The 25,515-nt window shown below is 52.2% G+C and overlaps 1 protein-coding gene across 1 annotated transcript; it reads right to left on the reverse strand.

Annotated features, from left to right (window-relative positions):
- Nucleotides 1–712: 712 nt before the first annotated feature.
- Nucleotides 713–23,191, reverse strand: LOC144067438 (POU domain, class 2, transcription factor 1-like). Its single transcript, XM_077591230.1, has 15 exons — nt 22,643–23,191; nt 5,390–5,452; nt 5,286–5,314; nt 5,119–5,166; nt 4,785–4,943; nt 4,366–4,608; nt 4,093–4,255; nt 3,912–4,003; nt 3,321–3,452; nt 3,100–3,241; nt 2,805–2,953; nt 2,432–2,732; nt 2,206–2,326; nt 2,060–2,139; nt 713–1,477 (listed from the first exon to the last, which is right to left on the reverse strand). Exons 1-15 carry the CDS (start codon nt 22,749–22,751, stop codon nt 1,140–1,142), a joined length of 2,169 nt encoding a protein of 722 aa, XP_077447356.1. The 5' UTR covers nt 22,752–23,191; the 3' UTR covers nt 713–1,139.
- Nucleotides 23,192–25,515: the final 2,324 nt, after the last annotated feature.

The following is a 25,515-nucleotide window of genomic DNA, read 5'->3' on the forward strand; positions in this document are numbered from 1 at the left end:
GCGCTTTGCTGGTGATGGTGATGAGGATGAGGATGAGGATGAGGATGAAGTTCCTGATCGTAGACCCCGTCGGGATGTCGGGTGGCTTTTTTCTTTTTTGGTTTGGCTTTAAAAATATAAGGCAAGCGTAGAACGACACATAAAGACAAAGGCCAAGACTAGAGTTCAACTTGGAGTTTGGACCGTTACCAAAGTTTGGAGTTTTGGGACCCCAGCTTCTTCTTCTTCTTCTTCTTCTTGGTGCGGTTCGTCTTACAGTTGACCTCCCAATAGATCATATGATGGGAAAGCATCCACATGGCTTCTCTGTTAGCACGCTTGGTCCGCTAAATAAATATTGTCGAGAAGCCAGAATCTGGATATGAAACTCATCCCATACAAGGGTTTTTTTGGACTTATTTTCCCAAAATCAAGTCCCTTTCCCCCCAATCAATTGGTCGCAGTATGTGCTATGTACAGGGGGGGGACACATGGAGTGCTGAATTCCTATCCATTCGGACGGGTGGGCAGTTGCTTTGGAGGTTTGCTTTTTTTTGGGTCAAGTTCTCTAGTGAGAAGTCAAAGGCAGGAACGATGGACTCTGAAACAAAAGGTCAAATCCGGCAAGGCTCGCGTGGACATCCGAGTCAGCTTCGTTGCTCCTACTTCAAAGGAACCTCCTTGACCAAAAGGAGCGTCGCGTCGGTTCGCGAGGTAGAGAGGTTGGGCGGGTCGGCGCGTCGACGTCACGCCAAAAGGGACGGGAAAAAAAATCCTCCCGGGTGAAATGAGAATGCGTGAAAATGGATGTCGCCGCTAAAGCTGGATGGGAATGCACGCGGCTAAAGCTTTTCTCTCCGCTTTTGTTCTTCTTCTTCTTCTATTTGGTTTGCAAAGAGTTTTTGGTATTTGTAGATTTTGCTTTTTGGTTTTGGCGGCGGTGCGCCGGCCTCCCGCCGCGCGCTCGCTCGCTCGCTCTACTTCCTGCCACGCCGCGTCGCTTTCTTTTTTTTTTTTTGGTTTCGAGTCGCCTCCTCCGACTTTTCTGTCCGTTTTCGGCTCGGCGGGGGCCGGAGGTCGGCTTAGGCCGAGAGGCCGGCCGGTTAAAGCTAAACCATCCCGTGCCCGACGCGCCTTTTTTTTCTTCTTCTCACGGGCCTTTACTCGGCCAAGGCCCCGCCCAGGGGAGGCGGCGAGGCTTCGCCGAAGGAACAGAAGGAGGCGGGGCTGGAACGGGGGGAGTCGTCGGGGCACGAGGGCGGGTCCGGGAGGCGGGCGCCGCCGACGGGCGGCGGGAGAGGGAAGGCCGGCCGGGGGGCGCCGCCGCCCGGGGTGGACGGGGACGCCGACACGGAGCCCGCGGGTGGCAGGAGGGCCGGCCGGTTGAGGAAGAGCTGGGGCCGCAGTGAGGGGGGGCCCCCGCCGCCGCCGCCACCCAGGATCACGTGACCCCCGCCGGCCTCCATGATTGACAGCTGACCGCCGCTCGCCGCCAGCGCTGCTGGGGACGTAAGGAGACAAGAGGGGATGGGATGGGAGGGGGGAGGTTGCGATGATGGACAAAATAGGAGGGGTGAAGGAGGCCGTCGGAGTGGGAAAAAGGGAGAAAAGTGGGGAAAAATAAAAGCAGAAAAGGAGTGCGTCATGAGGGCGGGAAAAAGAAGGGAGGGAGAACGTGGGTGAAAAAAGGGAGGGAAAGGAGAGTCAGAAACAAGTCAAAGATCAGTCCACACGTTAAAGAGACATCCATAGAGGACGGAAACAAAGTAGTCTTTGGTCCAATTCCGTCCGGGAAGGCGTGCGTTTGACTCCCCTGCCGCCCCAAAGCTCCGGATGATCCTTTCATTTGGCTTTCCCCGCGGGAGGCCACTTCAAAGGGAAAGCAAGCTAAGCCGCCATTTTGGAGGGAAGCCATTCTAACGGACGGAGCAAGCCTCGTGTCCATTTGGACATTCTTTCGCCCATTTAACGCTTAGCCACACAATGGAGCACAAGTGTCCACACCGCCACCGCGCATGGCACAAGGAAGCTGCTCTATAACACGGACCAATCAAGGGCAGGCCGGCAGGCAGACACCCACCTTGCATGGTGGCCAGCGGATTGGCACCCAAGAGCACCTGCTTCAGCCCCGCCGCGCTCACTCCCAACATGCTGCTGTTCCTAGGAGGGAAAAGCCCAAGCGTCACTTCTTTGCGCGCCCGGCGCACGAGCGAGTCGCCCACTCACCCGCCGTGGAGGCCGTGAGCGCCGTGGACGGCGTGGATGGCGTGGACGGCGGGGGCCGGGCTGGCGGTGCCGCACGGAGGAGGAGTCAGAGAAGAGGACGTGGATGGAGACAAAGAGGCCGCTGGGAAGTGGTGGAGGAGGAAAAACAACAATTGAAGCGGGCAAAAAACGTGTATTTGTGGTCTGTACATTTTGTCTTTCTGGGAAAAATAGCAAGCGGCCTCACCTGTTGTGCCAAGGCTGCCCTGAGACAAGGCCGGACCGGACATCTGCACACACGGCGACAGCTTCAACAAAAGGCCATTCGTGACCCCGGGCGAGCGGAGAGCGGACTCTACTACCATGTGCGTGACGGCCGGCGAGGTCTGGCCGGGAAGCGGAGGCGTGCCGCCACCGCCGCCACCGCCGCCCGGGTGGATGCGCTTCTCTTTCTGCCGCCGATTGCAGAACCACACGCGGATCACCTCCTTCTCCATGTTGAGCTGCTCCGCCATCAGCAGGATCTCCTCCGAGTTGGGCTTCTGGTTCTGCGGCGGCATCAAAGTCAGAGAGCACCCTGGCCGGCGCCTCCCCGCCGGACCGCCGCCCCTCCCGTTTACCGCGCAGAAGTTGCGTTCCAGCGCCAGGCGCACGTTGCTCTCGATGCTGGTGCGCTTCTTGCGGCGTCGGCCCGCCAGGCCCTCCAGGCCCAGCAGCGGCGAGGAGACGGAAGAGGGACTGGGTAGCATGCTGTCCACGGCCATGATCTCTGCGCCATCACAAACACGCGGGCGGGTCGGAATTCATTCCACGTCCATTTCTTTTGGGTGTCCGCTTTTCTCAAGTTCGGAGGCTCGGGATCCAAGCGATCCGTTTTAGCGCCGGAGACGGAGACGCGGCGGCCAAAGCGCTCACCTGCGTCCCCGAGCCACTTCTCCAGCAGAGGCTTGAGCTTGCACATGTTCTTGAAGCTCAGGTTGAGGGCCTCAAAGCGCGAGATGGTGGTCTGGCTGAAGTCGTTGCCGTAGAGTTTGCCCATGGCCACGCCCACGTCGCCCTGGGCCGACCAAAGAGGCGCGCGCCCGGGGGGGGGGGTCAGGGCACGCTCGAGTCTCGCAGCGGCGCTCCGGTCGTACCTGCGTGAATCCCAGCTTGATGCGACGCTGCTTGAACGTGCGAGCAAACTGCTCCAGCTCCTCCAGGTCGCTGGGCTCCTCGACCCCCGCCGAGGAGTTGGAGGAGGCGCCCACGTCGCCGCTCTTCTCGCGCTGCGGGACAAACGCCGGCCTAATCTCAAGAGCGGACCGAGCGGGACCGAGAGGGACCTTTGACCCGCCCGCGGCTTCCCAATAAAGGCTCCGTATGCATCCGCTCGCTCGCCTCCGTCAATTGGAATGAAAAGAGCGCGGCGGAATGCGCCGGCACGCGGCGCCGCCTTTCCAATCTGCCGCCGCCGCGTGTTGTTTATGCAGACGCTCGCAGAATGCAAAAGAGGGCGCCGTGAGCCCGTGTTAAACGTGGCCCAAACAACTCATCGGCGACGGACGCCTTTGAGCCCAAATGGCCGACGGGCGGACATGCCGAGCCTTTTAAAATTCATGCGTGGCGTTCCAGTATAAAAACCGGATCGCTAGGCGTGAGCGGGCAACCTAACGTGGCGGGTTAGGACCAACCGTCGATCCCAATAAAAGGGAGAATATGACCCCTAACCCGGCACCGCCACTCACCTGCGCCCGGAGGCTCGGCCGTGGCGGCGACGTCAACGGCCCCGCCGAGCTCTGCTGAGGTAGCTGGAGGACGTTTGCGGTGGACAGCAGAGCTGTCCCCGGGGGAGGACAGAAACCAAATGTTGGCGAAAATGGCCCCAGTCCGTAGGCTAATACTAGAAAGACTGTGACTGACGGTTACCTGTTGGCTGCTGCTGCTGCTGCTGCTGTTGTTGCAGAGTCTGGGGCGGAGCTTGGGGCGGAGCCTGGGGCGCCGGCTGCGACAGGAGGAACTGGGCCGGGGACTGGAGCGGGTGACCCGGCATGAGGACCAGTTGCTGGAGCTGGAGCAGCTGCTGGATATCCTGCAAAAACAAAAACAAAGAAAAATGGCCTCTCTCTCTGTCCTCACCCACCGACTATTCGCCACAGACTCATTTGAATCCGTGGCCGAGAGACGGCGGGCCGCCGGTACCTGCGCCGTGAGCTGGATGGGCTGAGCGAGGGCGAGCTGGGGCGTGGGGGGCGCGGCTTGAACGCCGGCCTCCTGTTTGGCGCCGGACGCCTGCTGCGCCCGAGACGTCAGGCTTTGGTGTTGTCGCTGGACGGCGGCGGCGTGGGCGGCGTTGCTCTGCTGGACGGCGGCCGCCAAGAGCTGCGCCTGAGCCTGCTGGAGGAGGAGCTGCTGCTGCTGCTGGGCCGGCAGCAGCGCGGCCAGCTGACAAGACAAGATCGGGGAACGTTGCCACTTCAATCTCGTACCATGTAGCCACGCGCGCTAATACGAGCTGGCTCAAATGGTCGCCTGGCCAAGACACGTCCCCCAGGTGAACCTCGTCATCGGACGTCACGCGCAAATGATATTTCTTGGCTCGCCGCGTCCGCCTTGCTCACCCCGGCCAGCTGGCTGCCGGCCAGCATCAGCTGCGTGTGGTGCGCGTGGTGGTGCTGGTGCTGGTGCTGCGCCTGCTGTTGCGCTTGCTGTTGCGACTGCTGTTGCGGCTGCTGCCGAGGAGACGGCGGGGTCATTTCACAACTCTCTTCCACCTTCACCTAACGCACAAAAAACACTTTCCTTGGAGTTGCTGGGTGGGGACACATACGATGCCCGCCTGCATCATAACGATAATACTACTACATAGATTGGCTCGCATTCATTGTTAAATGGCTAATAGCTGCATATTTGAATTGTGCGGTGAATTGGAGATGCTTTATACACTTGACTTACCTTGCTGAGCGGCGTGGGCGAGAGGCTAAAAGGGCTGCTCTCCATCAGCTAAAAGTCATGCAAGAAAAAGGAAATGGATTTTCAAGAAGAACAACTATTTCCCATCCATTCCACATTTAGGCCCCAGACAAATTCACGCAAATCCCAAATCCCATTGGACCACCAACCTGCTCATCTGGGCTGTCTCTGTCAGAGTCTGAAACAGATGAATGACCAGGTTCAATGAGAAAGGGGGAGGAGCAAAGGGGACGGCTGTTTTTTGGAGAGGCACCTGAGCCGTCACCGCGGTAGTCTGGCCCGGCCTTCTCCTCTTCTGCTTTGGACATCCTGATACCTGCCAGGGACACCAAGACAAAGATGCACGTTAACAAGTGACGGGCCTAAGAGTTGTCTAAAGTTTTGTCAATGTTCAAAGGTTTTTTTTTTTTACGCCGCACAGAGCATTTCCACGTTTATGTGGCTTAGCTGAATAAAAAGTTGGGAAACGGCGTAAAAAGAATGCATGATGCAGTTGCGACGTGGACCACAGGGTAGCAGCACCTTCAAGCACAAAAGAAGAAGCCCACTCACGTTTCTCTTCTATTCAGACACTCCAAGGCCACACACACACACACACACACACACACACACACACACACACACACGAGACGCTGGCTACTACACATGATTGTGGAATACAACTCTTGGCAAACAACAAACGACGCAGCGTTTTTCATCAAACTTGGCATTGGAATAAAATCTGTCAGTGTTTGGCCGCTCTGGCAAAAAAAAACGGCTTCAATGGCTAGTTTTAGCAAGATGGGCTCAATTTGAAAAAAATGGATCTGTTTGCTTGGGGGTCTTGCTTATGTATGTGTGTGTGTGTGTGTGTGTTTAATGGGATGGAAGGGGGTCCAAAAGTGGCCTCTCTCTTTCAACGTCAGCCCGCCTCTGTTACGCCAATTGGGGGCCCATGACAGACGGCGCGTGGGTTCGTTTGTGTGTGCAGGGGTGGGGGGGCTGTGTTTTGGCGTGTGGAGGTCCAAGTTCAGGCATACGGCAGTGGGCGGCTCCTCCTCGAGCTGCTCGCCGCTCGCTAGCGTCAGCGCTGTTTGAGCATTTGGATTCATTTCTTCTTTTTAACTTGAATTGCTTTTTAATTGCGTCTCGATGCGGCTGCCGAAAGAAATGGCCAGCTATCGCCGTCGTTGGCAGCCAACGACTTCACCCCCGACCGGCCCTGCATACTTGGCCATAAACTGCTCGACTGAACCTCAGGGGGCCCCGGCAGGCACGCAGGCCGGCCCACTTCCGACTTTTCACTCTTTTCTGCTTCAACCAAACAGGCCGGTCGGTCGGTCCTGGACACCGCTACCCAACACACCCCCACACACATGTACACACACGCATATACACAGAAGCAGTGGTTGCTAAGCAACAGCCGGAAAGATCATTGTATACGCGCATGTGTGTGTGTGCGCGCAACGTCGTGAATGTGTACGAGGCTTCTCTCCTCGCCTAGCCGTAGCATGCTAATAGGTGACCAGGTCCTCTCTTGACAGGAAGCAAAAAAAAAAAAAGACGCAAGACAAACCGAGACGGCCATAAAAGCAGTAAAACAAATGCACAATCACCGAGCAAACACGCTTTAGGACTTTGTGTAAAAGTGTCTAGAGGCAGGATAGTTTTCAAGGTTCAGGATGCAACACACACACACACACACACACACGCACACACACGTCCCCAGAGTGTTTATTATATCCAACGCAACGGCTGTTTCTCGCAGCACATATTTCTACGCCGATCGATCCCTCGGACTCCCGACGAGACAATAATGGCAGCGCCTTCCCGTCGCCATTATTAGCGGCTTTCCCGAAGGATGACGCGCCGATAAAAAAAGGAAAGGAAAAAAGACGGCCGTCACGCCCCCCGTCCAAATTTCCCGCCGGGCGACGAGATGGCGGCCGAGGCGCCCGGCCGGATGCTGAAGGCGGACCGGCGATACAGATTTACAATTCCTTCTTTCCCGATTCAAAGTCAAACAGTGACGGATTACTTTGCCCTACGATTGTGTTGTTTTTTTCCCCCCTTCCACGTACTCGCTCAGTAACGGGTCCAGGACAAGTAAAAACCAGGTAACATTTCTTCAACGGTGGATGCCTAACCATAACCAATCTGGGCTTCATTTTAAGAGGGCCGGCCTTTATCGGTCGCCGGCCGTCGCGGTCAAGCTGTGGTCCCATCTCCGTCCCACCCCACCTCGTCCCGACCTTCATCTCCTGCTTAAATCGCAACCATGAATTATGGAGCGAATTTATTCAAACGGCATTAATTATAAAATAGCAGCGTTGGGCGGGAGGTAAAGCATGCCGGAGGTGGGGGCTACTCGGACTGGAAAGGAGCGTGTGAGGAAATTGGTGTGGCTGGCGGAACACAAAACGACCCCCCCCCCCCCATGCCCCCCCCCCCCCCCATGCCCCCCCACCACACACACACACACACACACACACACTTTCCTTCCCGGCCGACTCTGCTTTGTATTCCGCGGAGATGACAGGGGGAAGCTTTATTGCTCCGAGTCGGTATCGATCGGGGCCCCGCCAAAGGGGGAGCCGGACCCGCGCGCCGGGCCCTTTCTTTGGCGGCCCCCCGCCTCCATTTCCCATCTGCCACGGCCGCGGAGCCTCTTATTGGCCGGGCGGAAATAGATGGACGACGGCATTTTGCGCTTTGGGGAACCCGCCGCCGCCGCCGCCGCCGCCTGGACTCTCAGCATTTGTTGACTTTTGAGGGGAAAGGAAAATGGCGGGCCAGCTCTAAGTGGTCCATCAAGGTTAATTCCCTCCCAAGGAAAAAAAAGAGCATTTTCGCAGCAGCAAAGAAATGCTTTTAAACATAAAACAAGCATTTAGAGCCGAGGTGCCAAAACATTTAGAAGGTCAGAAAGAGAAAAGCAGCGTCCATTTTAGTTGGAGAAAATAATACAAGAGAGCTTTAAAAAATGACAAAAGTTTTATAGTACAACTTCCAATGAGTCCAATTAGAAATGATGGGCTGGCTATTTATCAAGCTAAATCAAAATGTGTCAAATGTGATGATTACGGCTGATTTGAAAATATACTTTGCTTCAGCGCGTGAAAAAGCGGCGCTTCCTAAACTAGGAAATACAATTCCAAGCGTGGAAATGCACGTAAGCGCGCAGCTGAAAGCTTGCTTTGTTTGAAGGTAATTGTTAGCTTATGGGAAGAAAAACACATCTGTGAGATTGTATAGATGAGATCGCTTAGGCGGGGATGACAATAACGACCAATTTAATGGAAGTGTCTCTCTTGGTGCTGTGTGCAAGTGCGTGTGCGTGTGCGTGTGCGTGTGCGTGTGCGTGTGCGTGTGCGTGCACGTGTGTGTGCATGTGAGTGATTGAAGCCATCAGGTTAGGAAACAACAGCGTTCCATTCTGCATCGCACAATGTGTCTTTCTTTATCACCCGGGCCATAATAACTACCGTTAGCTTGCGTGCGTGTGTGTGTGTGCGTTCGTGGTGGTGGGGGAGATTTCTACCAAACACAGCGGCTGAGTGACCTAGCGCCGTTTCACACTGGCGAGCGCCACAAATGAGATAAGGGTCCATTCTCTCTGCACCGTCACACAACAACACAAAGACGGACGGACGGACACGCCACGCGCGCCGCTTCATTACGCCGCTACGCGCCAGCCCAAATGGCGTCAGCGGGAGGCTTCCGACCGAAAGGGAAATGTAACCAAGAGGCTGGAGAACCAACTCATGGCCATCTGGACAAATAAAGGCCTAACTTTAAACGCTATAGAAATTCCTTCCGCGTGCCACCTATGCTAAAATGCGCTCGAGGGAATGACAATGAGCGTCGCCGACCACTAAGAGGAGTCCTGCAAAAATCTTCTGGCTAGGAGTTTGTTGAAATTGGCAATTGCCGATTGGCGGCTGCCACGTCCCGACTCGCTCTTTACATGACACGGTCCAGAGAGGGCGGGGTAAAAATCTCACGCTAATCGATAAGCCCAGGGAACCGCTGATGTCGTGTGTAAGTGTGTGTGTGTGTGTGTGTGTGTTTGGGTAAGGAAAGCAGGTTATCTCCCGTCATTAGCCCAGGGATTCCCGCGTGGACAAAGAGGGCGGGGAAAGATCGCTGGAGAAAAACAGCGTGTTTGGCGTCAAGAGAAAGCCCACAATTATCTCTATTGATTAAAGGCAGTCAGCCAGCGAAGCCGAGACGGAAAACCGAGGCCCGATCGATAGAGACGGAAGTGGAAGGGGGGTGGGCAGGAAAGTCGGATCATCTGAGCGCCGAGACGGACGGGGACCATTGAGCCCAAGTCAACTGAGTCCATCTCGTTTTTCTTAGAAAAAGCAGCTATTTCAAACTCGGTCCACGTCCAACCGGTCGCTCGTCCACCTACGGACGGGTCGCCATTTTTGTCGAGGCGCTTCGAGTACGGGAAAAACATTGACGCGAGATAGACGATAGACTGTAGTAGCCCAAACACAAACTTATTTGGCTTATTTTCTATTCAAATACATGTATTAGGGTAAAACCCGAGGAGCGTTTGTTTGTAAATGTAGCAAAGGCTACGGATGTTGTGTTATTGCGTCCAACTCCGAGCGGACGTAAAAGTCACACGGAGTTAGCTGCCTCATCCACATTCTGCCTCAATGGCCACCTTCCCTATTCTTTTTTTTTTTTAGCAGCTGACTAGGACATGTGACTACACACAAAGACAAGTCATATCTTTTTCCTCCAAGAATTGCACCTGAAATGTCATCAAATCACCCTGCTAACTTAATGCTACTTACTGGGCAATATTTAAAAAAACAAAAAGTGATCATTTGCTTTTTCAATAATGGCGAGTGGCAGTCATTTAAAACGGAGAGCCGAGCTCGCCAGTCAAGGTAGCGCTGTCGTTTTGGGCCCAAAATCCTGCTCGTCCCACCAACGCAAAATCCAACGGCAATAAGGGCGGAGGAAAGATTGATGGCCCTTTCGGATGGCCGAGAATCTCCATTTCCAGAATTAGACGCCGCCTGACCCCGTCACCGTCACCGTCCCCGTCCCCGGCCCCCCCACGACAACAATAGTTTGGCGCGTCCTGACATCTGCCGGCTGGTCCGTGGGCCAAATGATGGCGCTTGAAAAATGACAATGGAGAGAAGGGGGCTAATATCCAGCGGGACGTCCATCTGCGAGCGGACAAAAGCCCGGCCGGCGAAGGAGGCCCAAAGCTTTGCTGCCGGTCAGACTTAATGAAGCTCGGGCAGAACCCTCCCCTCCTGTGACCCCCCCACCCTCTACCTCCACCTCGGCCGCGTCACCGCTCGGATGGCCGACGACCCCCTCTGCTCGTACGTCCCGCCCCTCCCCCAAGCAGTCACCGACAACTGCTGTTGTCCACGTCTCACCTCATCCATAGTAGGCAGTATCGATTTTTGCCACGGAAAATAAAAAAGGCCATGAATTTTAATGCCTGACACTCTGTCTGTCTGTCTGTCTTAGCGGGGAGGGGGGGTTCGTGTCTTAAACACTCCCCCCACCACCCATTCACAGTCAACTCCTTATTCTCGTCGTCGTCCCGCTGTCCATCCATGCTTCCTACCTCACTGGGATGATGTCCCATTTATCTTATCGCCAACGGTGTAAAATGGAGTGTAAAATGCTCCAGTTTGGGGCCCAAAAAAAGAGCAAAAACTGAGCGAATGAATGTTTAGGCAAGGCAGCCGTTCCGTCGCCCAGCTACATTGGCGCTCGCCCACCGTAGCCAATAAACCACGGCGTACAGACTCGAAGCACAGGTGGCTAAGAACACACAAAAGAGGGGGGGGGGGGGGGGGGGGAATGGCGACAGCTGTCACACTGACATCAAAAAGACCGCAGGAAAAAAGCGCTCTCCTCCGAGACGGACGGCTTGCTTCTCCGTCCGTCTCTGGCTTTTATGGAAGAAAAGAGCCGCCGCGGCAAAGCCAACGGACAAAAGGCGCTTCGGCGTTGGGGTCTTGCCTCCGATGGCGGCCATGTTCATGGCCAAGACCAGAATCGATCCACCGGGGGCGGAACGACTCCGCTTTTAACGTACGCGCTAATGGCCGTTAACGCCACGACGGGGAGCTCAAACACGGGAGCTATTTTTAGCAAAATGGCCCGGGCCCACTAATGGCCCCCGGCAGGCAGTTAATGCAACGTTAGCTCACGTCAATGCACCTAATAATGAACATCCGTAACATTGAAGACGATGCCGCCCTGCCCGAGAAAAAGAAAAATCAGCTAAAGGACTACCACCACAGGATTTTATAGTCCTTATAGTCCGCTATCGACAAAATGGCTTCATCCCTAACCGTGGCGGACGTCACGGCGCCGCGGTTCAAAAGGCCTTCATCCCTGACCGCGGCTGGCCGCCGCCGCCGCCTTGGAAGCCCCGCTTCGCCTCCGCGCGGCCATTAGCGTCGGAGGCCTACTTCCGTCGGCGCCTCGGTGACCTCGGGGGGCCCCGCCGCCATTACGTGGGCGGAGGTTGGCCGTGTGGCGGGAGAGGCGGGCCGGGAAAAAAGGCTTTTGCCTTTGGCCGGCGGGTCAAGCGAAAAACCCGGGCGTCCGAGTCGGACCGGAGCACCGTTGCTTTTCAAAGGCACGATGGAGGTGGTTTTCTGCTAACGACATGACCGCTAGCTTCATTTAGCGCACAAAAACCCTCCAAAGGCAGAAAAATATGCGTGTCCAAATGTTTATGCGTGTGCTTTAACGAAGGTGTTTGCCTCCTCCAATGTGTTTACTGTATAATAAGTTGCATTTCCACTGCAGCGCAAGTTCACTTTCTATTTACATTTACTGTTAGACTAAGAAGAGATTGCAGGATTGAATGCGTTGACCCTTTACATGGCCTCATTGGTTGCCAACGACGTCGCTAGACGTACGAGCCGTGTGGAGTGAGAGGGCAAACCCTCCCTTTAATATCCTATAATAATGATAGTTTAGCACGGCTAAATATTTCAGGCGTCTACGCCCGTAAGGCCGTCCCTTTCGGGGAACCGGCTCAAAGTCAAGTCCGCCGTCTGGTCAGCTCGGCCTTCGGCGCCGCCCATTGATCCCCGACCCGCCCTCTCGACCTCTCACTTGAACTTGAGACGTGACACGTGAAGAAGAATGGAGCCCATGACGGCGAGCTCGCGTACGAATGGCAGACGGGGAGGGGGAGGGGGCGGGGGCCTTGAGGAGGGGACGGACCGGGTCAGGGGACTGAGGCTGAAGGTTAACCCCCGCTCTAACCTTAGCACGCGCTAACTGACGAGCGCACAAAGACCGCGATGGGGAGGGCCCGGGGGAAGGATGGGTTGGGTTGGGGGGCTCACTTGGGGGGTCCACCAATGGAAGGCGCACATGGGCAGGTGCACCACTCATATGCGCACAATCCCTTTGATTTGAACACAGGCTTAAGTACACACATCAATAATGGAAGGCATACCTTTTTTTTTTTAAATGGGAAGAGTGGCTGGTGAATTTGACTGAGAATGAAAATGACAAGATCTATTTAAATGGATGGAGGCCAGAAAGTGGCCAAAATATGAGAAGTGCTTGTCACGGCCAGTACTGGCCAGAAGATCGACCTGAAGCGTGAAGAAGACTGCACGAATGGCTTCAACCCAGAGATACAGAGATTGACCTCCTGAATAACAAAGATTTTTGTCATGAGGCAAAGCAACTTGGCAGAAATGAGCACTGACGTGTCAGATCGAAGACCAGAAATTCCGGGCCTTTCTAGGAGGGGTGTGCAGACTTTTGCGGCCGGGGGGGGGGCTAGCGCCAGCGCTAAGCCCAACGGGGCCGGTCAGGCAGTTAAGTCCATCCGTGGTTGACGCGGACGCCCCGACGCGAGATAGCCAAAGCCGGGCGTCGGGCTACGCTAAGCCATATCGCTATCCTGCGAGATAGGCGGGGTGAGGGGGAGGCCAGGGTGGGCGGGGGACCCTTCCAAAGCCCCCGCAGAGCACAGAGGGACTGAGTGCCGGGCCTAAATGCACAATCTTCTTAGCGCGTACCCCCGGGGGAACGCCGAGGCCGGCGCCGGGGCGAGGGCCCTTTTGCTGGGAGAGAATCGCGCCGCCGAGCGGAGAGGGGTGCTTAGGGTTTACCATATTCATGGCGTTTCTATACCAAGGGAGGGGGGGGGGGGGGTGGGGGGGGGGGGGGGGGGCTAGGCTGGGCCGGTCACCTGTCCCATTTGGCCACCCCGGCTCGCGTGGCCCCTGAAACCCCCCCCAGGGGGAACCATTAAGGAAAACTGCTCTCTCCTTCGTAACCCCCCCCCCCTTTACATGCATGCACGCATGCATCCCTGAGTGTCGCTTCCGGCCTTTTTTCATATCAGGAGCGTTTCACTGCTTCTGGAGCTTCGGTCTAAAAAGAAAGAATTTGGAAGCTGGCAAAATAAGTGAGTGGTGGGGGGTGGGGGGGGGGGGGGGGCGGTGTACGAGTCCCCGACTTGGGAGCGTCGTGTCACGGTGGTCGACAAACCATTTTCTCAAAGAAGGCACGACCATCTCAATAACTCCGCTTCGCATCGGCGTAGCGCAGGGGTCGGGAACCTTTTTGACACAGAGAGCCAGAAACAATTCCTATTTTCTAATTTTATTCCTTGAGAGCCATACTCAAAATTTTAGAGTAAAAATGCTAAAATGAGATGTGATTTTTAGGGGGGGTAATTTTACCTCTTTTAAAGTACTATAAATGAATTCTTTTGACAACACTGTTACCCAGTTGCTAATCAATGAAAATATGCATGCAGAAAACTGTAATGAAAAAAAAAGATTAAAGTTAGAGGAAGTGTGAGCGCCATAGTGACGACGTGACGCTCCTATTGGTGCATTCGGGACTCGGCTCTGTCACCAGCAGTTTAAGTACATATTTTACCTCAGAGGTTAGCAAAGAGCCACATGCACCCATCAGACGAGCCACATATGGCTCCCGAGCCATAGGTTCCCTACCCCTGGCGTAGCGTATCAATTCGTAAAAAAAAAAAAAAAGAAAGAATCTGTCGTTCAGACAGCCAAAAAAACACCCCAAAGTGTTTAAACAGCTCCCTTCCATTCACATAGCCAGACGAAAGAAAGATGCGCTAAAGCAACAGCTGCCGCCAACAGCCACCGCGGGACAGATTGATGTCAAGGCGCCGTTCGTGTACTTTTGAACAAGCGCCAGGGGGATTTGCTTGGCGTTAAACACTAGCGCACGGGGAGCGTGCATCAAGTCGTGCTTGAAATCAGGGCCCGTACAGGATTGATCGGCCAGCAACGCGCGGAGGTTCAAGCGACCGGTCAATGTCACTAAGAGATGGAGACGCCCGGGGAAGAAGGATGGCCAGGCTGGGCGACAACACATTCATTTCATTTGTGGTAAAGAAGAAGCGGATAATAAAAGACGGAAAAAAAGGGAGGAGGAGGAGGGAGGAAGGATGGTGATAAGGAGGAGAGCTGGGAGACAGTTTTTCAGCTTTATCTGATGGGGATAATGCGGCTGTTTGTGTGTGCGAGAAGGGTTAAGTTGTGATTTGAAATCAAGGAGATGGGGGGGGGGGGAATATCCCTAGCAGGCAGCTTTGCCCTTTTTTATGTAAGCACCTGGAAAAAGCTGCCATTTTCTGTTGTCGTCCCACACGTTAGCCCAATTTACGGCAAGTGGCAACGCAACGTGGCCAAACTCAACTGGACCTGGCTCAAAAATCTCCCTAATTTAATGGAACGTCAATCTCTAAAGCTCCAAAAAGTGCAATGTGGAATAATCCCGATTTGAAGCATTTCACACTGTCATTTTCCACGGAGCAATACGGAGGGAGGCCTCCCCATCCCCACCCACCGTACGAGAGTTGGCGGAGCACATTGCAGCATTAAGCGGGGCTTAGCACTCAAACTTATTAAAAAGAGCCAAGCTGCTAAACCCCCAACAAGGCAGCGTTTTCTTTCCATTGTTGTCACTTGTCCTTCTTTCTTCTTTTCATACGTACTACATATAGACGACGCCGCCTTCTCTCCCGAACACATTGATTCATACAAAGCCCTCGATATGATATTCCATTTTTGACACGCACAAAAACATCCCTCAGAGTCACCGGCACAAAAGAGGGGGGACCCCGTGCACACCCTCCCTGACCTTCATTAGCATAAAACCTGTCCGCCAAATTAAATTGGGGGGTTGAGTAAGTCGCCCCTCGTCGCCCCCAAAACGGCGCCGACCGGCGGCCGACGCAACACAAAGGATACAATTGGACTTGTGTCACCTGACTTTATCAACCAAATGTGGAGCTGCGATGAGAAACCAAGGTCATAGACAGAAATTATTATTTTTAAACAACTTGTATCTACATTTTGACATTCCTGGTTATAATTCCACATAAATCCCACAAACGCGATTCTTTGAAATGAGATAGAACGCCGTTCGTTCAGAGCAGCGTGTACACCAACGTGCAAAAAAACCTCGTGCATCTACTACACGATACGGCGTCAACGGGCGCTCACGCGGAGAGGCTCGGCGGGAGACGGAGCACCGGCTTCATTACGCCAGACCCCCGCCGAGCGCTCGGGCCGGCCGCTTCGTGTTCAAGACGACGACGACGCCAGGCCGGCTCGCCTACGGACACGCAGGACGGCTTTGCCTTTGTGGCGGCACAATGTCCGCCGAGCCGGCCGGCCGGAGAGGGGCGTCGGGGATGAGGGCGGGTCGCCGGAAATAAAATACTTCCGCGCGACGCGGCGCCCGTGATCTGGGATTAGCCGCGTAAGACGCTTAGCGTTTAAACCGGCTACGACTGCAGAATTTAAGAGCTATCTGGGAAAAGTAATTTAAGTGAGCGCCACTGCGATGTGCTCCCAAAGGGGGCGGCGTGGATCGCCGGGCGAGTGCCCGACCCTTCCCCGCCCTTGAGCCGGATACTGACCCCCCCGGTGACCAACGGGGCGGTAGTGTCCGCTTTCATCAGGAAGGTGGGAAAGCGCGAAACAGGTCGAGGACGTGCCAAACTAGCAGATCCAAATTGTTTGTTATCTGGTGGATGGACATTCCGGCCAGGGATGTCCACACGGAGCCAGTACGCTGGGGTTGGCGTAGGACGGAGGCATCCGTGTTGGGTCAAAAGAAACGGGGCCCCCTGTGCCCAGGAGGCCATCATTATAAGGCGGGCAGCGCTTTGGGGGGGAAGTAGTCCAAAAGACAGTAAGAAAAGGCGGTCAACGCACACGAAATTGTCAATCACGTGCATGCGAGAGGCCAGTCAAATATAGCCCGAGTGTAGCCAATTTAGCCACTAATGCTTTCTGGGCCCGTCAGGACAAAGACGGCCGGCACCGTGTGTGTGCGTGCGTGTTTGTGTGTGTGTTTGCGTTGATGTGCCTGTTTACCTTGACTCCCTCCGCCGCTTCGCGCGTCTAATGGCCTTCCAACGTTTCCACGGTAACGACGGAGGTGAAGCCGAGTTCAAACGCGAGCTGCAGGTAGCGGCCGTTTTGTCAAATGACGCGCGACTCCACTTCCAAAATGTTTCATGTTATTGGACGCTTAGCTGATAATGGACATTTTTGTCCGTGTCCGAATGCTGCTTTCTTGCTTAACGGAAACTTGCTCATTACTTTGAAAAAGTGATGAGATGGCTTGCTAGACAACTTTTCGCAAAAAAAGCTAAACTTGCTCTAAAAAATATGCCCCAAAACTCCTTTCAACTTTCCAGGTTTGCCGTTAAGGTCAAGGCTGACGTTTCAAGCGTTCACACATTCCGATCGTTACAAAATCTAAATCTTTTGAGGTTTTCTCATTTCTTATGTTAAACATGACGAGAAATAAAGCGAGAAATCAAACTTGCGTGCGTGCGTGTGTGCGTGTGTGCGTGTGTGTGCGTGCGTGTGTGTTAGCGCATCTAGAAAGGCACGAGCGTGAGGCAGCTTAACGCAATAAAGCATGTTGTATTGACATCTGTGTTGTGTCTATTGATTCCCCATTACGGAGCTAACAAACCCGCCCGGACGCTTTGTCATTGGCAATCACGTTAAAGCCGACAAACACACACACACACACACACACACACACCCCTCGCCCTCCTTTTTGAAAATCTGATCCATACACACTCACTCGCACACATTCCTTCACATTTAGCCAACACTACACAGGCACAGGCAGGCACAAACACCCACCCACACACCCACACACACACACGGGCGGGCGGGCAGCAAGTCAATGGTTGTAATCAATAGCTGTGGAAGGTTAAAACCAATCACACAATGGGCCGCTTCCAGATAAAGCGCTGGCGTGACCTTAACGCGCAATTATTGAATGGTCAACCGGCGTCCGGCCCGTACACAAATTGACGCGCACGCACAAAGAACCACTTCCGCGTACGGCCAGGTTTTTTCATGAATTGAAGGAGTTGGACAATTCATTAACACACTTGACACAAAGCACTATTTGCCAATTTTACATCCCGCTACTGCATCTTGTGGAATGACCACTATTGCAGTTTCACGACCATCTTTGAACTTGAACTTGAGTGCAAGACTATGTTGGTTTTCAAAGCGTTTGTCTGCGCAGATGTCGCCCAGTCCTCTATTTTTTTTTTAACTCGGAGTCGCAACAAGGCTTGCCACCGATCTGTTAATAATATATATTCACATACTATTTGATCGAGTCGAAAAAGGAGGCTCTGCCAAACAGATCTAGGAATACACTGACCGCTCGCTCTATTCACACATGGCCACTCTCTCTAAGCCCTCAACACACACACACACACACACACACACACACACACACACACACACACACACACACGCGCATGCCCGCAGAGCCAATTAGAGCAGGCCTTGACGCGGGCAGTTCGGTCCAAACACCGGCACCCCCCCTCCCGGGCACCGTGAGGAAAAATCCAGGGTGTGAGAAGGAGGATGTTATCCGAAAACACTCGGGAACTTCTCGCCAAAACCTTCACTAAAAACCCACGCCCGCCATCTTGCCACGGCAGCGACGCGGTCGTCGCGTCCCGCCGCTTCCATCAGAAGGCAGATTTGCACAATGGCGCCATTCGACACGGCGGCATGGAAAGCGCTCGACATCGCACGAAAATCATATAACGGAAGTTAATTAAAGACAGAAAACAAATGGAAATAAAACCCATCCAAAAAGTCGTAAAGCTAAACGATGAATACTCTGTGTGAATAATAGTAGCCTTTTTAGCCCTATTTTAATGGCGCTACACTTTGAGCACACTTTAGGCCAGGGGTAGGGAACCTATGGCTCGGAAGCCATTTGTGGCTCTTTTGATGGGTGCATATGGCTCTCCGCTAACCTGTGAGTTAAAAATATGGAAACCGTCAGTGAGAGTTAATTCCCAAACGCACCAATAGGAGACTTTTTCTACCTTAAAAATGGTGAAATGAATTTAAAAATGCAGATATTTTCATGTATGTTTACTTTTAAATTCTGTGTATGGCTCTCAAGCTATAATATTTGAAAGTATGAATTGTTCAAAAAGGTCCAAAAGGTTCCCGACCCCTGCTTTAGGCCTTGGATACAGAATGGCGCAAAAATTGTTACTTTATTGTTTGGTTGTTTTATTATTTAGTAGGTCGTGGGGGAATGACACATTTTCTTAACAGATAAAATGAAAATAAGTTATTCTTCTGGCAAAAAAAAAAACACAATGGGAAATAACGTCGTCGTCAAGGCAACTTGTGCACGTACGACGACCTCGCTTCGCGACGTTTTAAACTCAAAAATGGCGGAACAGCTGGACAGCAAAAGAAAGTGGAACCATTTCTGATTTGACCTTGAAGCCTGTGGCTTTTTACCAATACAATAGCGGCTAGCTAGGAAATCAAGTATCGACGGATGGATCGAGCTGCGATGGCGAAGAAACGGTCGCCGGCACGAGACGCCGACGAATTCCGAATCTGCTCCGACGCGCGCGGCCCGCTTGGCCAGCCATCGTACGGATGCGCGGCCAATGTCAAAGGTGAGGATGGCGGCCAGGCTAACAGACGCCAGGCTAACAGACTTAGCCAAAGTGGCTTACGGGGCCTTCCCGTCCTCCCCGGGGGCCGCCCAATCCCATTGGACGGCAGCCGTGGAGACGAGACGGCCCGAGTTCGGCCCGGCGGTCGTCAACTCTCCGGAGAGACGGGGGATGAGCGCCGCCGCACCTTCATTCTACTGTTGTCATATGACGATAAATAATCATTCACGTCCACTTTCCTTCCCCAAGATGCTAGCCATTGCTAATGTTTGATGAAAAAAATTATTCTACTTTGCATAGGACTAGAATGTCAATAACCAGATGGAAGTATGTCAGGTTTGATTATGGTCTCTGAGCTTTTTTGTGTGTGTGTGTGTGTGTGTGTGTGTGTGTGGTAATGACTTTGCGCTCGGGGGCTAAAAGCACAAATAGGGGGCGAAAAAAGATAGGAGAGGTTTTGCACTGCATTCACATTTTTCACCATTTTTTCAGGGCCCCCCGATTAAAAATAACAGGAAGCGCTAACGATCATCTTTACGAGTTCTTTGATTCGCTGCCACCCTCCTTCTTCAAATGGATTGGACGTCTAGGAGTCGTGAAGGCATTTAAACGCACGACTGGACATTTGTCATTTTCTTTACGTCGCATTTTAGTGCCGTATCGGTGCAACGCTAATGAGCACAATTTAGGTTGGCATAAAATAATGTCAAGCTGGTAATAATCATCACGAAGACAAATGTTTTTTCTGTTATTAGCTGTTTTAAACATGGCGAATTCAGTGCCTTGTTGGAACGGAAATCACGGTCCTAAATGTTTTCACTCGTGTTTTAAAAGGAACTTTAAAAATATTTTGTATATTTGTTGTATTTATTCAGCTTTCTTTTGTGATGTCATAGCAAATAATGCTGCATGATGCTTTTAAAAAGCGCAATCATTTAAAAAAACAACAACAATGTTGGGTTTATTCTGGGAAGTTTCTATACGTTTTGTAAGATTCTTACGCAGGTGTTTTGGTTTCGATCGAATATGAGCAGTTGTTTTTTGACCTTAAGGGTGTTATTCGGTTAGCTTATGCAATTGTTTTGAATCAGATGACATGAAATGTTTTGAGTATGTCGCGACTAAATAGAGAGAAGAGTATGCCGCACGTCAGAAATACTTTTGAACGAAGGCGCGTTATGAGTGATTTCTCCTTGCAAGTTGTAATCAGTGTATGTTAACGATGTCTTCCTGTTTCATTAAATATGACTAATAATGATTAAATGGTATTAATCATTTTTCCATCAAACAACAACAATTTTGTCCCAACTTAACTTGATAGACCACACCGTTCTCCCCATTGCTTTCAATAGGGCCGACTGGAGATGTGCAAAAAGCACCCGTAACGTTTACAGTCCCTACCGTGTCATTTGGAAGCATTGACACGTTGGACGGACACCATTGGCCGGGCCCGGGCCAATTGAGACATCCTCTCTCCCCGTTAGCGTGAGCGCCTCATTCATTATTCACCTTTTCTTTGACTTTCATTTCTTTGAGCGGCGACAGACAACGTGACCCCGGCGGCCCCCAAACAGCGATGACGCCTGGCCCGTCCAACGTCCAGCGGTGGCTCCGGTTAAAGCCGCCGCCGCCGCCGCCGCCGCCGCTGCCATTTTTTCCCTCCCGCCGCTGACACCTACTTAAGGTGATAGGCTGAATTACCCTGCCACGCCTCACTCGCTACACATCAAATCCACCAGCAACCCCCTAACATAACACACACACACACACACACAGCGGTATATACGCAACCAAGCCCGTCCCGTCCCGCCCCCTCGGCAGCCATTAGATCAGGGGTAGGGAACCTATGGCTCGGGAGCCACATGTGGCTCTTTTGATGGGTGCATATGGCTCTGAGCTAAAATATGGAAACCGGTGGTAAGAGAAAAGAGTCCCCAATAAGAACGTCACGTTGGCACTGTGGCATTGTTTGTTTTTCATTCGTCTTCTGCATTCATTCTCTCATTGATACTCATTGAACTCATTGACATTCATTGATTAGCAACAGCTTAAAAATGTCAAAATAATTAAGACTTTTTGTACTTTAAAAATTGTAAAATGACTAAAAAAATTCGCACATTTTCATGTGTTTTGACTTTTCAATTGTGATTATGGCTCTCAAGGAATAATATTTGAAAATAGGAATGGTTTATGGCTCTCTCTTTCAAAAAGGTTTCCGACCCCTGCATTAGATATTTCCGCCCGAATGGACCGAGCCGTAATAGCGGGGACGAAGAAGACCCTTTCGACTTGTACACAAACACACACGCACATCGGAAACAAAACAAGATTTCGGTAATAAGCACGCAGGTGGAAACGGGCAATATTTTTTTACAGGCTGCATTATTCTTCTCATCGTCCCCTTTTCATAATTCCTATCGTCTATACACGCCGGGAGCGGAATAGAAAGCAACAAGGTCAAGTTTCAAGCCGGAGAAGCTCACGCATTCGACGGTAAAGGCACGACGGAGCGCTAAAATTGCCCCCCCCCCCTCCCTAAATTGTGCTGGATCTGCGACCAGGAGATGGTTTTCCGCGGTCAAACTTTGTCCCGGGGAGGCAGGGCCCTCCCCGATCAATATCCGCTAATCGATAGACAACCGTGAACCCGGCCCGAGGAGAGACGGGGAACGGCGTGGGAATGACAACGCTTGGAGTGCTAGCTTTTGGAGCAAAATGCTAATGAACGCAAAGTACGATTGTGGAAACGGGAGTGTGTTCTTTGATGAATAAATGATCAATTCTCTCTCTCGCTCTCTCTCTCTTTCACCTGTTTGTGAATTCTACATAGTGAAAACTTTTGATGTATAATTCACGTGGATTTCAATGCCGAGTCTCCGTCAAAAAAAATGGAACATATAATCGTGTATTTTTTACTTTTTTACAGGCTACTCATTGAACTCACTGTCTGCCACTGACGCCGATAGACGCCAAAACCTTTTGGACTGAGAGGAACGGCAGCGATCCTTAAGATGAGCACTTCACGGCCCTTTTTGGAAATGTATCGTTGTCAATGGCAAAAATGGAGTTAAAGACAGCAAAACCAAATCAACACTTTTTTTTTAATGGGATCCAAATTCTGTTTTCATTTAGTTTTGTCGTGAGTATGATTTCATGAACGTTTTGAAAGATAGGGTGCAAATAATGATTCAATGATACATGAAGAAAATGAGTAAAAAATAGCCACTTGCCTCCTTTAAATGGAGATACTCAAAAAGAAAAGAGTTGTGTCCATTTGAATGAATCAAAGTTCTTATTTGGCGAGTTTGTTCATTTACAATTTTATCAAGCAAATTGAAGTGGCGGGCTCAATATCGTCACGCTACAAAACCGGACGGGACTATTCGTATAACGTAGCCACGCGAATGAGCTCAAGTGGGCATTTAAGCAAAAAAAACAAAGAAGAAGAAGAGATGTTCTTACCTGGGCTGGAGTGCAAATGAGCTCAAGTGGGCATTTAAGCAAAAAAAAACAAAGAAGAAGAAGAGATGCTCTTACCTGGGCTGGAGCGCGGCGGTGCCGCTGCCGGCGACGACTTGAGTCTCCAGGCGCTGAAGTCGGACGCGGTTCTCTGAAAGACGAAGGGCACCGGCAGGGGGACAAACATGGTCCTCCGTCAACCTGGGACCCCTTCTTTGCTCCTTTCTTCTGGTCTGGTCTGGTCTCCTCCGGCCGTGAGCGCTGCGCTCCGATCTTCTGGAAGAAAATTCAAAGGGGAGCTTTTTTGCCGCTTTTCTTTTCAACGCGATCTCTAGTTGTCCCGATCTCCGGCTCCGGCTCCGGCTCCAGCGCGTAAAGCCGACGACGGCATGGCGCCCGGTGGAGGCGCTCCGTTCCCCCCTCCTCCGGGCCAGAGGCAAAGTCCCTTTTTCTCTAGCGGATGGGACGGCCAAAGCGGAGAAGCGTCCCTTCCTTCCTTCAAAACGACGGCGGTCGGTCCCGGATTAAATCCACATGGATACGGCGCCGCTCTCGCTAACTAGCGGCCGTGGTCGCCGTCCCCGCCGCCGCCGTCGCGTAGCCTCAACGCAACGCGCTCCGCCGCTCGCCAGGAGCCCGAGCCGGGATAGAAGAGAGGAGAGACGGCCACCCCCGCTTTTACACGGCACCCCGCCCCCTTCCCCCGCCGTCGACACCCCTCCGAAAGCCCCCGGCGCGCACAAATGCACGCACGTGTGGGTTCGGGTTCTTTTCAAAAGGTGAAAGGGGCAAATGTGAGGGTTTGGTTTGTGATGGCTCTCATTTAGTTTTGCTCAGACCTTTTCAACTTTTTTTCATTGAATACGGATCATTCACCAAGATGAGGCAAATATACTTTTAATTGGACTTCAACATATTGATGTGACCCGGCAATTCCTGATTTTTTTTTTTTTACCTGCGCGGAGGTAGTAACCCATTGTGATTTTCTGATGACGTCATTACCACGTAGCCAATAATCACGTGAGCCTGCGAGGTATCGATTGCCCCTTGATGTATATTTTAGCAGGTGTATCTCTCTCTCTCTCTCTCTCGTCTTTCTATATTTACAATACACATCTCGTAGCCGCTTTCGACGTCACGTCACGGCGCAAAAGCACATTTGTGGCCCGATTCCACGAGGATACGGCCCCCCCGTGGCCCACCCACGAAAGTCAAGCCAAGCGACAATAGACAGCCGAGCCTCGTAAGTAAACGCCTCAGAGATCATCATCGTCGGCGCCAATAAACATTGTTACAAATACACTCATCGATAGGGTAAATATGGCCGTCGATAAGCCGGCGCGGCGCGCTCCTCCTCGCCGCACTCCTGAAGGGCCGAGGTGTTAATAAGTTATCGATCCGCCCCCGCGGAGACGCACGCGCTCGCCTCGTTTTGACCGCTCCGGAAAGGGACGCTCGCTCGCTCGCTCGGACGCGTGGCGACAAGAAAGGATCCAATGATATTGATGTCCCTCGGAAGAAGATTTGCTTTTGGGAAAAATCTACCCGTGAATCAGGAAACAGATCAGATCCACGTTCTGTAAGTTGAGTTATTATAATGGTCTTTCTGAATTTTCTTTCAAATGTTTTGTCTATTATTGTTTTTATAATACTAATATACAAACTGAGGTCAACGGTTACATTGGATTAATTTGTTTCCTACCTTAAATGGTCAAAAAGTATTTGGGGGAAAAAACCCAATTCAAAATCTCAATTTAAAATGAACTGATTCTATTTTTAAAACTATTGTATTTATTTGACCCTATTCAACTTTATGAAATAATCGGTTCATTCATCATTTCTATATAAATATAATATACGACCAAGCACTCTCTGCAGAGGACGTCGAATCCAAATTGTTGCGAGTCAAGCACGTCGTCCGTCCCTAATCATATGTCCTTCCCTCCGTATCACATCACATCACAAAGGAGCCCCCGCGAGCTAAAGTGTCACCCCCACCTGTCCTCCCGCCCTCCCTCCTTCCTTCCTTCCCTCCGCGTGTCCAATGAGAGACGGGTCGGAGGAGCGGGCGCAGCGACCGGTCGGCCCTCCCGAGCCCCCCTCCGCAGATAAAAGGCTTTGAGAGTGGAGGAGCCCCCACATCCCAACTCCTTCCAGACAAAAGCAATTATTTCTTGAAAAATATAGTGTGTGTTGTGCGTCCGGCGCAGCTGGGGAAGGAAGGTGGGCGTGTGCGCGTGTGTGTGTGTGTGTGGGGGGGGGGGGGGGGGGGGGGGGCGGTGACTGGGGGGGGGGGGGGGCTCGGGGTTTGAAAGAGAGGTGAGCAAGATGGCGCGTGGCCAGCCTCATCAATAGCGATAGCTTCTTTGTGCAAGATCCTTATTATTTCTTCATTTAATCATGCTGCCGGACCCCATCAAACATCCCTCGACACGTATACTAAAGGCCTAGATGGTACGACCCCTACAATTCTCGTGGAATAGCGATGTATTGAGCCGTGAAATAGTTCCAAGTTTAAGCTTGGCCATTTTGGATTACACGCTACGTACGTGGCGCTGCGTCGGTGGATGTCAGAGAGTTCAGAGTTAAATAGCCGTATGACGTTGACAGACGAGCTGCTCCAATTAAATCTGTCCTGGTGGAAAACGTGGGGGGTTAGGGCCGTTTGGCAATCGACGCTGACGTACGATGACGCGAGTTCATTGGCGGCTCAACTCGGAGGAAACTCGTTACCTCAAAATACAACTTACCGTTACGCAGACTGCGGGCGGCTATTGTAAATGAATCCTTTTCTTTTTATACAATACAAATACGAAGAGAATAGCTGAAGAAAAGCAGCGGAATAATACGGCGGTCGGTCCGTTCGATAATTGTCTATTATTCAACTCTCTTAGTTGTTTTAGAAAATGTTGCATTGTTAGCAAGCGGCCTAACTATATTTTTGCAGATGA

This window comes from Stigmatopora argus, chromosome 21 (assembly GCF_051989625.1).
Source record: "Stigmatopora argus isolate UIUO_Sarg chromosome 21, RoL_Sarg_1.0, whole genome shotgun sequence".
Lineage (NCBI taxonomy): Eukaryota > Metazoa > Chordata > Actinopteri > Syngnathiformes > Syngnathidae > Stigmatopora > Stigmatopora argus.

Bases quoted from the DNA above. Each gene is read 5' to 3' on its own strand.
- LOC144067438 (XM_077591230.1), bottom strand. From the start codon at position 22,751: ATGTTTGTCCCCCTGCCGGTGCCCTTCGTCTTTCAGAGAACCGCGTCC. The intron at 4,256-4,365 runs GTACCGGCGGCC...TTGTTTTTGCAG, and splicing joins CCATCCAGCTCACGGCGCAG to GATATCCAGCAGCTGCTCCA. The intron at 2,954-3,099 runs GTGAGCGCTTTG...GTGATGGCGCAG, and splicing joins GAAGTGGCTCGGGGACGCAG to AGATCATGGCCGTGGACAGC.